The sequence below is a fragment of the Mastigoproctus giganteus genome, chromosome 14, assembly GCF_048544385.1.
Source record: "Mastigoproctus giganteus isolate SK-2022 chromosome 14, ASM4854438v1, whole genome shotgun sequence".
NCBI classification, from domain to species: Eukaryota; Metazoa; Arthropoda; class Arachnida; order Uropygi; family Thelyphonidae; genus Mastigoproctus; species Mastigoproctus giganteus.
In genome coordinates, this window is record NC_143588.1 from 93,381,778 (window position 1) to 93,398,474 (window position 16,697).

The 16,697-nt window shown below is 37.3% G+C and overlaps 1 protein-coding gene across 1 annotated transcript in view; it reads right to left on the reverse strand.

The window, feature by feature from the left end:
- LOC150075375 (serine/threonine-protein phosphatase CPPED1-like) overlaps window positions 1–16,697 on the reverse strand; it is a 52,386-nt gene that overhangs the window by 8,320 nt on the left and 27,369 nt on the right. The window contains exons 3-4 of the mRNA XM_090388466.1: window positions 12,522–12,731; window positions 7,082–7,311 (exon numbers count right to left, since the gene is read on the reverse strand). Coding sequence (XP_090244592.1) covers window positions 7,082–7,311; window positions 12,522–12,731 — 440 coding nt within the window. The remainder of the gene's footprint in view (window positions 1–7,081; window positions 7,312–12,521; window positions 12,732–16,697) is intronic.

Here is a 16,697-nt window from a genome sequence, read left to right on the forward strand (position 1 = left end):
CCTCCTTCCTCAGTAATAGTGAGACTTAAGCGACACATCCTTAAATACCAGGTTCACGGCACACGTGGATGACCAGGTGCATACTCAGCACTTGTAGCAGAACCGGAAGCGGTCTGGAGACGTGGAAAATTAAAACGTTTATCTCTGGCCAAAACCACCGCCTCAAAAAGGGGGTGAAGCCTAACTCCCCTGTCTCTGTTCATACTATTGTTACCAGAGGATGCAATCCACAGACTTTCCAGCCACTTGCGGTCCCAGAATCTATGCGCCCGGTCAAGGATGACAGCGTTGTCGGGGGAGATCTGGTGTTGTTTTTCCCAATAGTGCTCGGCAATGGTGGATTTGTTGAGCTCTGCGGTCCGTATCGCTCGTGAATGTTCCCCCAGACGGTCCTTGAGACGCCGTCCTGTCTCCCCCACGTAACATTCCCCACAATCCGGGCATGTGATCTCATATACGACCCCACTACTAGAAACCCTAGTAATGGGGTCTCTGACCTGTGACACTACTGTGTACAACCTCCGGCCCGGAAGCTGCACACAACGTGTCTGAAAGTTGCGAAGCATCCTCGCAATGCGATCTGACAGGCCCGGATAGTAGGGAACATACACGGCGGTAAGAGGTACAGGCGGAACTACCCGATTGGGCTCTTCCTCTCTGTTGTATTCATCAATGACCCTCTGGGGCTAACCACACCTCATAAGATCCGCCGTGATTTGCCTAATTTGAAGTTATATCATTATTTACGTGTATCCCCATAGCACATGGGGTAGAATGTGTGAGGTTGGCTTTACAAAAGGATAATACCTTAAGTGCTAGATCCCACCTAAACATAGAAGATATATGTGGTGCTGTTGAATTATGTCTTTCTAGTACAACCTTGGTTTTCCAAGGAGTGATGTATAAACAGGTTCACGGTACAGCCATGGGTTCTCCAATCAGCGCCATTGTTGCAAATCTGGCTATGGAGGAATTTGAGAATAGGGTTTTCGTGAGATTGGAGTTCCCTATGCGTAAGTGGAAACAATATGTTGATGACACGTTTACTATTGTAAAGAAGGGGAGACAGGAAGATGTGGTCTCGTTTCTCAATGGTTTCTCCCCCTTTATAAAATTCACCTCGGAGGTAGAAATAGATGGTACCCTCCCATTTCTGGACATAATGGTATATAGGGAAGGCCCCAGACTTAGAACTAAGGTTTGTAGGAAACCAATGTGTAGGGGCCAGTACACACATTATAGGACGGCACTGACTGTCCAACATAAAAATAGTGTGGCCAGAGCACTTTTGGGTAGGGTGAGAACACATTGCAGTACCCCTGAGGAGGGGGAGAAGGAAATTAGGCAAATCACGACGGATCTTATTAGGTGCGGTTACCCCCAGAGGGTCATTGATGAATACAACAGAGAGGATGAGCCCAATCGGGTAGTTCCGCCTGTACCTCTTACCGCCGTGTATGTTCCCTACTATCCGGGCCTGTCAGATCGCATTGCGAGGATGCTTCGCGACTTTCAGACACGCTGTGTGCAGCTTCCGGGCCGGAGGTTGCACACAGTAGTGTCACAGGTCAAAGACCCCATTACTAGGGTTTCTAGTAGTGGGGTCGTATATGAGATCACATGCCCGGATTGTGGGGAATGTTACGTGGGGGAGACAGGACGGCGTCTCAAGGACCGTCTGGGGGAACATTCACGAGCGATACGGACCGCAGAGCTCAACAAATCCACCATTGCCGAGCACTATTGGGAAAAACAACACCAGATCTCCCCCGACAACGCTGTCATCCTTGACCGGGCGCATAGATTCTGGGACCGCAAGTGGCTGGAAAGTCTGTGGATTGCATCCTCTGGTAACAATAGTATGAACAGAGACAGGGGAGTTAGGCTTCACCCCCTTTTTGAGGCGGTGGTTTTGGCCAGAGATAAACGTTTTAATTTTCCACGTCTCCAGACCGCTTCCGGTTCTGCTACAAGTGCTGAGTATGCACCTGGTCATCCACGTGTGCCGTGAACCTGGTATTTAAGGATGTGTCGCTTAAGTCTCACTATTACTGAGGAAGGAGGTAGACACCTCCGAAAGCTCTAAGTGTTTTTTATCTCTTTATCGCTTTTATATTTATATTTTAATGCATTTTAACTTATTTACTTATTTATTTTTGTTATAGTTTAGTTTTTTTGTAAATATTATTTTACAGTCTTTTCTATCATTTTATTTTATTTCATTATTCAATCAGTCATAAACGGTTGGTGTGTGTGTTTAAAATTGGTGGTATGAATAATCCCAACCTCAGAGGCTTTATTGCAGATATTGTCAGGGAAACGGGGAACATGCTTTGTAAAAAGGATAGGTGGAACAGGACCAGGGTATATTTGCCAGGGGCAAAGGTTGATGACGTTGTAGAGAAGATATCTTTTAAGGGCACAAAAGGTGATATAGTTGTACACGTTGGCACTAATGATATTAAGAGTAGGAGACCGGCAGAATTACTTAACAAGTACAGGTCACTGTTGAAAAAAAAGACGTGAATTAGGGTTGAATTTGAAAGTGTCTGCAATTCTACCCAGACACGATAGAAGGGAGTATATGATGAGAGCCTTGTCGATCAATTCAGCCCTGGAAAGATTGTGCAAAGCATAAAGGGTAGAATTTTTTTCAGCCTGGTCTGTACTTGTTAACAGAAGGGACTGCTTCTACAGGGATGAGATACACTTAAATAGAAAGGGTGCAAGAATATTTGCTGATGCTATTGAGGCAGTGTCAGGTGGGTCGGAAAACTGCTAGCTTTGGGGATACAAGAACTAATAGATTAATAGTAGCCACTGGCAGAGGTGAAAGTGATTCTTGCACTGCTTCTATTGGAATGAGCAGAAGCCTGGAAAACAAGATGCAGGATATTTCAGAGACTGCTGGGAGTCATTGCGGTACAAGTAAATAGGTTGTGTAAGGGTAGCTAAGAAAAAGAACAGGTGTATGTATACTTGCGTGTACACCAATGCTAGGAGTTTGGTAAATAAATTTGATGAATTTGAGATATTGCTCAAAGCATCAAAGGCGGATATTGTTGGGATATCAGAGACATGGTGTCACACAGATAAAAGGAATGCAGAACTGGAATTTGGGGAGTACAGAAAGGATGGACAGGATAGGAAGGGAGGAGGGGTTATGCTATTAGTTAAGAAACACAAAATCCAAGGAAGCGAAGCCAGTCGACATCGCTGGACTGTGCAGTGCCGAGTCAGTTTGGTGTGACATAAGCACTGGTAGATCAAAATTGAGAGTAGGAGTGTGCTATAGGCCTAATGATTCTGATGAGTATAATAAGAAACTGTATAGGGAAATAGAGTGGGCCAGTAAATCAGTCTTATAATGGGGGATTTTAATTTCCCAGATATTGACTGGAATTTGTGGGTTGGTCACTCACACACTAGCAAGGCTTTCGTGGATTTATTGGATGATTGTTTTCTACATCAGCATGTTTGGGAGTAATAGCAGAGGAAGTAATACTCTTGATTTGATTATCAGTAGTGATTCTTCATGCATTAAGAATCTGCAGATAGAGGAATCACTAGGTGACAGTGATCACAGTGTGCTGAAGTGGGATTTACTCAAAGAGGTAACTACCATCAGGGGTAAAGGGAAGGTTATTGCTTTCGTAAAGGCGACTACGACGGACTGAGACAGTATTTAAATTCTATACAGTGGGACCAACTGATGATGTTACCAACAGCAAATTCAAAATGGGAAGCATTCAAAGAACTTATCTTGGAAGCTACTAGGCTTTACATACCAACTAAGAAATATTGTTCAAGGTTTAGGCCTAAATGGATGTCAGAGGAACTAATGAGACATATGACAGAGAAGAAAAATGCTTGGGATACATATAAATTAACACGGGACACAGAAGCCTATGATAGATATAAGGTGATCTGTAACCAAGTTACAAAGGAGGTTAGGCAGGCGAAGGCAGATTACGAGAAATCTTTGGCAAAGGATGCAAAGAAAAACAGTAAAGAGTTCTTTTATGTAAACTCTAGAAGGGGATGAATCAGATTTGTCCACTTGATATTGATGGGTCAACTGTTGATGATCCTGCTCAGGTAGCTAACAAACTAAATGAATATTTTGCATCGACATTCACACATGAGGAGTTATTCAGTGAGGGGAATGCCAGAGGTGTATTCAACTCTGGCAGTAAGCTAGATAATCTGTAATAACTGAGAGTAAAGTGGAGGAGAAATTGTTGAAGATAAACACAAGAAAGGTACCTGGGGTGGATGAGATCTATCCAGTTATATTAAAGGGGGCAGCAAAGGAATAAGCAAACCCTTAGCCATAATTATGGCTAAGGAATAAGCAAACCCTTAGCCATAGTTATAGCTTGAACTCAAGGGAGGTACCCATAGACTGAAGATGTGCAAATGTGATCCCAATTCACAAAGTAGGATCAAAGGCTCACACAAGTAGTTATAGACCTGTGAGTTTAACTTCTGTTAAACTAATGGAAAATTAATGGAGGCACTGGTTAAAGAAGCACTGCAGGAGCATCTAGACAAGACTTCAGTTATAGCTCGGACACAGCATGGTTTTGTTAAGGGGTAGTCTTGCCTGACCAATCTGATTGGATACTATGATGCAGTCACAAATGAACTGGATGCAGGGAATAACTTTGATATTATATACTTGGACCTTAGAAAGGCTGGAAATCCTATCCATAGTTTTGCCAATGATCGCACATTGCATTCCTATTTCCATTTTGAGAAACCTTGCCCTGCTCAATCAGCTTCAACTTCTCAAAAATCTGCTACCAATTCCTTAAATGCCGATCTCCAGTGAGGCAAAGACAACTTAGTTGATTTCAATCCTTCTAAAACTCAGTCTTGTCTTATATCTCGCAAAAAGGATTCTTCTGCTCCTATGCTTATCTTTAGTGGCACTCCGATTTCTAGGCAAAATGATATATCTCTTTTGGGGATTACCCTGACTTCTAATCTCTCTTGGTACAAGCACATTACAAATATTACTTCCTCTGCATCTAAAAAACTTGGTTTTCTCTTTTGCTCTCAGCATTACTTTTCTTCTAAACAGCTGTTCACTCTGTGCAAATCTGCCCTACCATGAAATATTGTTCCCACATCTGGGGTGGTGCCCCCAAAACCTCTCTCAGGCTTCTTGATTCCGTTCAGAAGAGGGCAGTTAGGTTAATTGATGATTCATCTCTAACAAAGTCTCTCCACTCGCTGTCTCATAGACGTACTGTTTCTGCTGCATGCCTCTTCTACAGATATTTCCATGGGCACTATTCTTCTGAATTGGCTTCTATAATTCCTGCTCTTTCTTTCAAAACAGTCCAAACACGTGCCGCCACAAGCCAACATCCATTTACTGTCCAACTTCAAACTCACAGAACCAACTTTTCATCTTCCTCGTTTATTCATTCAACTGCTATTTTCTGGAACAACCTTCCATCATACGTATTTCCTGAAAATTGCAGTCTACAGAAGTTCAAGTCCAATGTCAACAAATATCTTCTTTCGTCTTCTCAACCTCCAACCCAAGCACAGTACTAAGCACTATAGTTTCTAATACCTCTCGTGTTTGGGGTTTACATAAAAAAAAAAAAAAAAAAAAAACTTGCCTCATGAAGGGCTACACAAAGAAAACCACTTCTTGTAAGTGCTGTTGTCAATCTTCTTATTCTGGTCAAGTAATGATGCTTTTCATTTGTTTGACTTTCCAGTCTAGTTTATTGGTAAGATTCTTCTTTAGACTTTGATAAATAGTGTTTTCTTGCAGGATGTTGTTCATTTTTTTAATGTAGTCCACTATGTTGAGAATAACCATAACATTTCTTTTATCAGATTTTGAGATGTGGATGGATCTATCATTTTCTTTACATGATCTATTGTATCTATGATTCTCTTTATGTAGTCCTGCATAAGGCAAGTTTTTGGTGTTTGTATTACAGTGCAAGAAGTAAGAAGTCTGGTTCCAGCAAAGTGTATGTAGGCATAATTTGTCATGTTTCTATTTAATATTTAAGTATTTTCTGTATTCTCAATATTATATTAATGCAAGTGTATACATTCCTTAACTTAACATTGAAATTAATTAAGAAATTACAACCATAGTAATTTTCATGTTGTGAAGATGTTCTTATATCCTTCCCATAGCATTTATGGTCTGAAGATGGGGTTCGGCAAGAATTCTGAAACGTCACCTGCTAACAAATTAGTGTAGTATTGAGCTTGTATTATGAGTTTAATAAAACCTATTTGTTAAGAATTTTCACGTTATATAGTGTTATTTTATTATTATATATATACAGTATAAATTTTACCACATAAAATACATTTAGCCATTTATAACACAGTTTTAAATCCTATTTTAGTTTATGAAGTGTTTGGTAAGAAAAAAAAGGAATGGATCAAAATTTTGTATCTTCAGAAATGAGGATAAGAAAAATCTTGGGGTAACTAATATCCAATTAACAATAAGTGAAGAAAACTTAAAAAAATTGTATGTATGTATATATAATATCATTTATTATCATCCAATAAAGATGGTATGGACATGTAGAAACAATGAGAGAAGAGAGATTAGTTAAAAAAATATTCAAAGCAAGCAAAAATGAAGGATAAAAAGGTCTAGAGGTAGGCCAAGGCAAATGCAGACTGGTGGTATCAAATAAGCATTAGGGGCTTTGGCTAAAGATCTGACAGGAAATTGGATAACGTGAAGAAAACAGCGAATAGAAGGCTGATCCAGAAGGATTGACCTGCGCCACCACTGTACCACCACTGGGTATAACAGTTATGAACAATAAAGAATATCAAGAATTATCATTCTTATAATTTGAATGGATAAAATAAAAACTGGAGAGACTGTGCTAAACTATACTGTTTCCTGTTAAATTGACTTCACTAAAAAACTGAATAAATTAAAAGAATATTATGAAATTCATTCACGAAGACAAGAAAATCTGTTTTTTGGCTGTGCTCTTATGCTTTTATTATAAATTATCATGACATTAAATGTCTTTTTAAACTTATAAAACTAAATAAATCAAAATAAAGAGTGTACCAAGCTAGGATCCTCGTAGTATTGTGAATTAAGAACTATGCACATGACACCTCCACACCAGAAAACAAAGTAATCATCTCCAAACTTCTTACGGTAGTCTTTGATTGAATGGGATGTTGGTGTATCACCAATATCATGATTTCCACAAACACAAACTAGGGGAATATCAGAAGCTAACCCAGCAAAAACTTTTTTGAAGTCTATTTCTTGAGGCTCACGAAGTTTAGTGTCTACCAAATAAAAAAAAATCATACAAAGATAATTTCAACAAGTTATACAGAAATACAACCCTGCTGTGAAAATATCAATTTATTAAATTAATGATGACCTAAAAGTTTTCTTTTTATTCACTTCACACTAAATTTACTATTAATAAACAATCATTTTAATCTAGTCAGACTATTTAGTTTGGTCATGCCAATATATGCTTTATTATTAGTAGGCATAACTAACCTTTCATAAAATGCACTATTTTGCCAAAAGTAACCAGATGCCAGGAAGTTTCAAAGAACCTTTTACTGATACAATATATAATAACATGTTGCTCATCTCTGACCTTAATTGCACTATACCTTTGTTAGTAGACTACCCAATTTTTGATAGCAGGAAGGTGATATTTTGGTCCATTCTTCCTTCAACACAATACTAATTGCAGATGTGGTGGCCTTAAAGAAATGTTCCAGTTCATCCCAAAGGTGCTTGGTGGGCTTAAGATTAGAGCTTTGGGTACGCTAATGAAGGTTTTGCATGCCCATGTCATCAAACCAAGTCTTTACAGGCAGTTTGATCATGGATGGTGGGTATGATGCAATGTAATATTGAAACAGAAAAGACCCTCCCCATACTGCTGCCACAGTATAGGAAGAGCAGAATTGTCCAGAGTGCCAATGTGATACATGGAAATTTGCTGTTTCAGAACTGATGATCAATGGTGCAAGCCCACACCATAAGAAACAACCCTAGATGTGACAGTAAACATCACAGTTAGGCACCTCTGTAGCCAGGTGGGCAGGAGCAGCAGTGCGTAGCACATGCTTCTTGATTAGACCGCGGTTCGAGCCCATGACCACCAAATACGGAGGATGCGGAAAGGTCAGGGAATGACCACCGCATATCCCTGGAGCAATATGGCCTTAGTTACTAATGCTCCTAAAAACTAAATAACAAACAAACAAACATCACAGTTGAGATGACAGACTGTGGTAAATGGCTTTTTCCAAGATCCACCAGACTCATACTAACCCATCAGACAGGAAAACCATGAACCAGGATCCATCACTCCATAATACAGCTTTCCAATGTTCCAGGGAACAATTATGATGGATTGTGCACCAGGCAAGTCAATGCTATGTATTCTGTGCTGCGATTTTTTTGTTTGTATACTTCAAGATCTTCTGTAAAATCCAATGCCATGCAGCTCCTTATGTATCATCCCTGTACTAATACCAGTTCCCTGAGCTACTGGTTTACAGTATTCAATGTGGACTGATGGGAATCTGCATACCACCCTTCTGAGTGCCATCTGGCCCCTTCCATTAATTTTTGTAGTCTACCTGAATATTTCCCAGCTATAGTAGCATCATGACATTCCCATGTGGTAACTATGTCAGCCATCACTGATTTAGGTTTGCTGTAATGGCACAAACAGATTGTCTGCTAATATGCCATTCTATGATGACTCCCCATTGGAAGTCATTAAGCTCAATGCCTCAACCTATCTATTGTATTTCATTTATCTGCTCAATTCTAGTGTGAATGAACACAGTTGGTTTTATACCTCTTCCTGACACAAGGATGGTGGGTATGGTTCATTTTTCCCAAAATTCTTGCAGTGTCAAGTTACTTTTGCCAATATAGAATCAAAAAACACCATACACTTTTCCTAAAAAGCTTACTGCTGAGATTCAGCGAACTATGTGTGCATTCAAATATAATCCTGACTCTGGGGTGAAAAATTAGTAATAGCATTTAGTATTAGTAATGTTCATATGGTGCAAGGAAGCCTAAGGCTTATGCTGCACCAGCCGAAAAAATAAATAAACAAATAAAAATAAAAATATAATAATAAATAATTGATAAATAATAAGAAGAGAAAATGAAATAGACAACCTATGCATTTCCCTCCTCCCGTAGGTAACTATCTAGCTGACCTTTGAATTTCCCCAAAATGTCAGCCTCTACTACCCACGTAGGTAACTTATTCCAGTAATTTATAACTCGCTGGCTAAAATAAAACTTCCTGCAATCCAGTCTAAACATTCTCCCCGTAACTTGAATTTATGGCCTCTAGTTCTAGAATCATTTATAACCATGAAAATTTCATCCTCTTTCTTTTTATTATTGCCTCTCAGAGCCTTAAAAACCTGAATCAGGTCACCTCTAAGGTGCCTAGTTTCCAAGCTGTGCAACCCACATATTTAAAGTCTTTCCTCATAAGGAGGTCCTTTTGAAAATCTCTCCAGGCAAGTTACCCATCTCTGGACCCTTTCAAGAAGTTCGATATCTTTTTTTTTTTTAGGTGCAATCTCCACACTTGAACACAGTATTCCAAGTGTGCGGTCTAACAATAGCCTTATATAATAGGATTATGGCATCCTTATCTCTACTAGCAAATGTTCGATAAATCATCAATAGGACCCCATGGGCCTTCCTTGCAACCTGTCTACAATGATTGGAGAACTTCATGTCTGACCATATCATAACTCCAAAGTCCCTTTCTTCCACTACTGACTTTAGTTCAACTCCACCAAGTGTATAAGTTATTTTGGGATTACTGTTCCCCAGGTGTAAAACATTGCACTTTGCTGGATTAAAGCATAGTTGCCACTTTTGTGACCATCCCTGAAGTCTATCTAGGTCACTCTTAAGAAGCTTTGCTTGGCAGTGATCAATAACTACTCTACTAATCTTTACATCATTTGCAAATTTAGACATTAAACTTATATGTTAAAACTGGTGATTCAAAATTCATGCAACCAAAATTGTAAGTGTTCATTTATCAGTGACAACTTGATCAAATTTGATTCTAACAACTGCTATAGGAGCAGCACTTGTCATACCCAAAAGTTGTTCTTGTTAGCTTTCAGTCACTAAACAATAGTATTTTATTTACAACAAAGGCAGCACATCATTTTCCTAGACATATCGTTTACTCACAACTAAATGCCCATGATCCCCAGATTTATCTCTTAGACTAAAAAGGAGTCGTGTCCACTAAAAACCTTCACATATTGTCAAAATGTCATAATTAATGAACATCAAGATGACAATGTCATAATATCAATGTTAAGTTACAAAAGTCAATACTGAATCAGACTTTTTGATGACAACCATTCAAACACTATGTCAAGTATCATCAAACATGGTGAAGAGTTTGTACTTACACATGGGAAGGATGCTCTCAATATTTATTGCAATCTCTATTATAATTATGTTTATGAAGATAGCTGAAAAATAACTTATTATAACCTCTGTTATAATTATACAGTAAAATCATGTTACAATGAACTTCTTGGGGATTGAACAAATCATTTTATTGTATACCAAAATTTCATTATAATGAATATCACTGAAAATTATTTGTTCAAATAAATTCTGCTGCACTTTTCCAATATTCAGAAGTAGCCATTTCCAGTTTATTTTACAGTAGACTTTCAGAATAATGGCACCTTCGGGGATTCAAGGTACCGTTATTTTGATTTTTCCATTATCTATAAAGTTTTATTTTAAATATATTTAATGCAGAAAAATTAGGCTAAGAAATAGAGAGATTAAGAATGCAATTGGCACACTGGTATCGCCACCGTCCTTCCCACACTGGGTGGAAAAGGACCAGGTTCGAATCCCATCAATGATGCGAGGAACATTTATGAGCTTTTTTCACTCCATAGCTGAGTTAGTTGGTCTCAGGTGTAGATAGCAAGGTCCCCCCCTCCAGAAACTGGGGTTTTTCGTACAGCAAAACAGGCAAATTGACCAGAGAACACATGTAATTTACAGACAATACATATGGGTATATGAATTAACTTTCCAGGTGAACCTAATGTAATAGTTTGGATTATATCAAGTTTGTCACTAAGTTTTAATGTTGTTGTTCTTTTGTTTTCTGTATCACATTTATTAACTTTAGGAGCCATAGTGAGGGGGTTTTTAATTTGAAATAAATGTAAAACAGCAGTATAATCCGTGATATCAGTACAGAATTCACTTTCAAAATGCCGAACGTAAACAAATACAGTAATCACGTGACTTGCAATTTTCTTTTTTTGGCACTGCAAGACATCTGCACTGTATGTAAACATCTGATTCAATGTGCCGTTAGCTTGAATGTTCCGTTATTTGGGGTGCCATTATTCCAACAGTCTACTGTATTCAAATAGTCACTTTAAATCAATAATAAACAAACAAAATGATGAAATCAAAAGTAAAAATATTTATTTTGTTCAGGAAATTTCATTTTTATAAAAAAAAATTCTTATAAATAAAATAAAAAATTTTATTTATAAGAAATATTAGAACATGTTTAGAAATATAGTATTAGCTGATATAACTTATTATACAACTCAGTTTTTAATATTTAATATATTTTTTCCTCATATTAATACAAAAATTCAACTCCAGTGTAATTAAAAATTTGGATACTGCAAGTATAAAAAAAAAAGAGAGAGAGAGAGAAAAGTAAAAATGTACAAGCATTCAAAAAAAGTGGAAAACTTAGTAAAAGGTGTGATAATAAAGAATTCTTTTGCTGCATCTTTCAAAACTTCCATTTTTTTAACTTCAAGAAAATGTGCCCATAGCTTTATTTACAATATTGACTATTCATAATTATCCAGAAAAAGCTTTTCTTTCATTGTAAACCAGTCCATTTCATGCATAGGTGGAATTTGAAAATAATTTGTTGTATTGAATTTTTCACCAAAAGTTACTTTGTTCAAAGCACTAATAATAAAAAAAGTTGGCCAGGCTTTAGAAATATTTTTGTTATAGCAAAATTTTCTTAAGTGGTATTTGCTGCAATGGGATTTTACTGTATTTATAATAATAATTTAAATAAAAATTGGTAATATACTATGGGCTTTATTTATGCCTTTTGAATCAACCTGTATAACTGACACTTGCTACCTAGAAAAGCAAGATTTAATTAACATTCATAGCTAGTAGTTACATACTGCCAATATTATTTTTTTACAATAGTGTGTTGTGTTCCACATTCTTTTTTCATATAAATATATTTTTAAGATTTCAACAGCCTTTCTAGTTTTAAATAATATTAAAAATTATTTCACTGAAGAAATGGAGCATTATCCTACTAAGAAAAGTAATAAAGTAGCATTAAGACTACTTATTACTTTTTTATCATAACAATGACACTTTAGTAAACATTTCTTTAAAATATATCAAAAGAACCAAAATGGGAGCAAAAAAAAAAAAAACATACCTGGAAAAGCATCTACTAAGTCACCACATACAATAAAAAACCTTGGTTTGGGATTCATTTTATTGGCAGCCTCAATAGCCTTTTTGGTTAGTTCTATTTCTTGCTGCCAACCAGGATTTTCTTTTCTCTCAAAATAATTCTCAATCATGCCAAACTGTGTGTCTGCAGCCTGAATGAAACAAAATGGTCCAGTCCAAATGCCTTCATTTTCTAAAAATTATATACAAATTTAACATGTTTGAAAGTCAAATATAATGTGACATTTTATTTAAACTCTGTACAATAAACAAAAACATAATAAATTTAATAGAATAACAGACTACTAACCTTCACAATGACTTTTTATTTTGCCAGTAATTTAAATTAATTTATTTAATTTAGCAAACAAAAAAACAAAGGTATAAGTAAATATACCTTTTACTTAAGCAAAAAAGGTATAAATAATTAAAAATAAAACTGTACAAATATTAGTATTAAAACAGTCAAAAAATGCAAGGGAGCCAGGCTTTTGCTATCCAATTTCTCCTTAAATTTCCTTAAGCTTCCAACCAACCCCAGGGGCTTACATCTGGTGAGTATGGGCTTGGCACACCCAGAGTTCTGAGCTGGATATCATCATTCTTCTCTTTCTTGGTGATTCCCTTCTATTTCTCTCTCTCTCTCTCAGGGTAACTCAGAAATTTTTTTTTTGCTGGTGCAGCATAAGCCTCAGGCTTCCTTGCACCATATGGCTACTACTACTATCTCAGTGACCCTCAGAAGGGCAAAAGGCTCAAGCTACATAAAGACAATTGTACATGTCAGGCATAGCTCCTTACTGTTCATAACTACAAACAAACTGGGGTTGCTAGTTATTGCATTGATCTCATATTCGTTTGGAGGCACTTGCCACAAGTTGCCTTGGTATTGCACAACTCAAAATAAAGGATATTGCTCCAATGGAGAAGTACAGGGTGGTTATGTATTCATCATGCTTTTCTTTTCTTTGAAGTTTTGCAAGCTTCAAATTTTTCATCCCAACGATATCACTACTCTGTAGAGAAAAGTTTGGAGATTTGGTTGGCAACAGTGACCTAGAGTTCCTGGATGAAATTTTTTGACAACCACTACCCTGAGGTGTATGGCAATGGACTGGTGTGGCATCCAATGTCACCTGATTTAAACCCATGTGATTGTCTCTGGGGTTATCTCAAAGACAGTTTTCCAGAAGGATCCACAAACCATTCCTGCACTGAATAAAATGTAGATGATGAAAATTTTTCTGTCAGAGGAAATATTGGAGCATGTTCTTCACAACTTCACACTCCAAATGCAATGTATTGATAAATATGAGGGATACATCAAACATATTGTGTGGCATAAATTTCCCAACACTTCTAAATACAGTTCAAGTATTAATTTCTGTTTCAAAACAATATTTTATATGTTCTTCAAGTGAATAACATAGTATGATGAATAAATAAAAAAAAATAAAAAAATAAAAATCACCTTATACAATGTATTTTATTTAAAGTGTATGCCACTACCCAGACCATCTCTCTCTCTCTCTCTCTCTCTCTCAGGGTAATTCAGAAATATTTTTTTTTGGCTGGTGCAGCATAAGCCTTGGGCTTCCTTGCACCATATGGCTAATAATAATATTATGAAGTGAGATGGCCTAATAAGTTAAGTAGCCATTGCTAAGTCTTGGACAAAAGCCCCAAGCTATGAAAGCTATATATAAACTATCATGTCAAGCACAGCCTCTTTCTATACACAGTTACGAGTAAACTGAGTTTGCTATTTAGTGCGTCGATCGCATAGCAGTGTAAATAGCCTTCTTTGACAGCAGCTGGAAGATTTGACTAAAGCCAATAATTACAAATTACGTTGTGAGAAGGAACTGGTTCTGATTAGGAAAGAAGAGCCATTTACAAAAAGAATATAGAGAAATATTATTTTTGCTCTGCAACTTGTTGATCACATAACTCTTAAATATATTTTTTTTCCTTTATAATATTCATGAAGTCTACATACATACTAATATAACACCTTTTGGAGTGCTCAGCATAGTACTGAGGTTCCCAAACTTTTTTGGTTCACAGAACCCTTAGTGTCTCAGTAATTTTTTCACGGTGCCCTTAGCGTCTCAATAATTTTTTTCACAGCACACCTAGGCCAAAAGAAATACCGACTAGTCCGGTTTATTAAGTAGTTAGGTCCAAACAACTTAATAAGTAATGTTGAAACTGTGATAAAAAAAATTTTGAAACTGTGAACTACCTTGAGCTAGTAGTTCGAGTGGCGTCCGAATGATGTCGAGTATCACTGTGTTTCCCTTTCAAATTTCCCAAGGCACTCCTGTGAGTTTGCTGGGGTGTTGTGGTGCACGGTTTGGGAACTGCTGGCATAGTATAATTTTTACAGGGATTCCTCCAAATAAAGTTGATTTAAGCAGTGATTCTGAATGCCTCTGATTGATGGCCTTTAGTAATAAGTGTCCAGGCTGAAGTATTTTCACTATTTCCAGAGAGCTTGCAGTGTTTTACAGGAACTTTACAATCTGGTACCCCTTCCAATTAATTGTTGCAATTAGCAGTGATTGACATGCCTAGTCCATTATGGTTAATCTTAGGATGTTTATCCTCTCTCCACTGTTTTAAAATCAGGAACTCATTTTTCGATTTTAAAAAGGAAAATGAGTTCATGGAAGAGAGTGGCGAATAAACATCCTAAGACTAACCATAATGGACTAGGCATGTCAATCACCTACTCGCAACACTCAATCGGAAAGGATACAAGATTGTAAAGACTAACCAAATTTTTATATTAAAATGGAGAAAGTGTATCAGTTGACTTGATAAAAAGTACATACAGTGAGTGTCTTTTTTCATCCTTTTTGGGTTTGAGGGGTAGGTTTGGTTCAGCATGATGCTGATCAGAAGTAGGCTCAATTAGCAGACAGTGTTCATGGTTCACATTTGCTCTATTTAGCACTGAGAAGTGGGGGAATGGCTTTACTTATAAAGTTTTTAGCCCTGCTATGTGAAGGCAGTAGCAGTGTCACCTGAAACCAAGCAGCTGTTAAAGGTTAGTTGAGTTGGTAGTTGGCAGTAAAAAGAGAAAAAAAAAAAAAACACAGAAAGGTGACTTTCCATGTTCGGCTCTATTAGCTCGCTCTTAGAAACACTTGATTCTTGATACCTGCTTGGCACCTGGGGTCAACATACAAGTAACACTGATAATTCCTTCATTCTGACCCTCAACCACTCCCTACCTTGCTGTGTATAACATTGCTGTGGGACAGCTGTTATTGAGGCAGGACTGAAATTAGGAATGGGCTCCATGATCTGAAATGAAGATCTGTATTTATTATCCATTCCATTCTACATGCCCTCATGTTGAATAAATGAAGTTAAGAGGGTGTATTTCCAGCAGGATAGTGAAAAGGGTAATGGCTAGTTTAGACATTAACAGTTTTAATTTCACTTTCACTCTTCACCATTCGGCCAACTTCACAGTCAGGAGATATAAGTTATGTAATACTAAATAAGCTTTTGCTAATTTAATGTAGTTTTTTACTATAGTTTGAAGTAATCACTAAAAATTGTCTCCATGAAGTTGCTCTGTGATGTGTATAGACTCCCCCACCCGATCTCATGCCTGTGGACTTTTTTCCTCCGTGGAGCAATTTTCTTTGGAAGAAAACATTACCTAGTCATGGCAGGTGAATTTATGTGTTTCATTTAGCAGGTGCAGAGAAGAGCAATGAGAGTAGTAAGGGGAACAAAGGAGTGCCCTTACCAAGAAGGGCTTCAATTCTGATTTCAGTGGCTGGAGAATAGGCACCTGGGAGAAGATCTGACTGGGGGTTTTGAATGGATTGAGTTAAGCTTAATGCTGATGACATCCTTCCTCTTGATCAGACTACACACATGCAGGGGGGATAAATTCAAACTAGGGAAGGATGGTTGCAAGATATGTGAGGATATTTGCCTTCAGCCAGTGGGTAGTTGATTGTTGGAACAAACTTCTATTTGGTGCCATAGGAGGAGTAGTTTGAATAAATTCAAGGAAGTACAAAAACTATTAGAGAGAATGAACAGGTGATATGGAAGGTTTTTTTTTGCTGATGCTGTATAAGCTTTTTTAATTTATTTATTTTTGTTACACAGAGCATTAAAACTATGATAAATG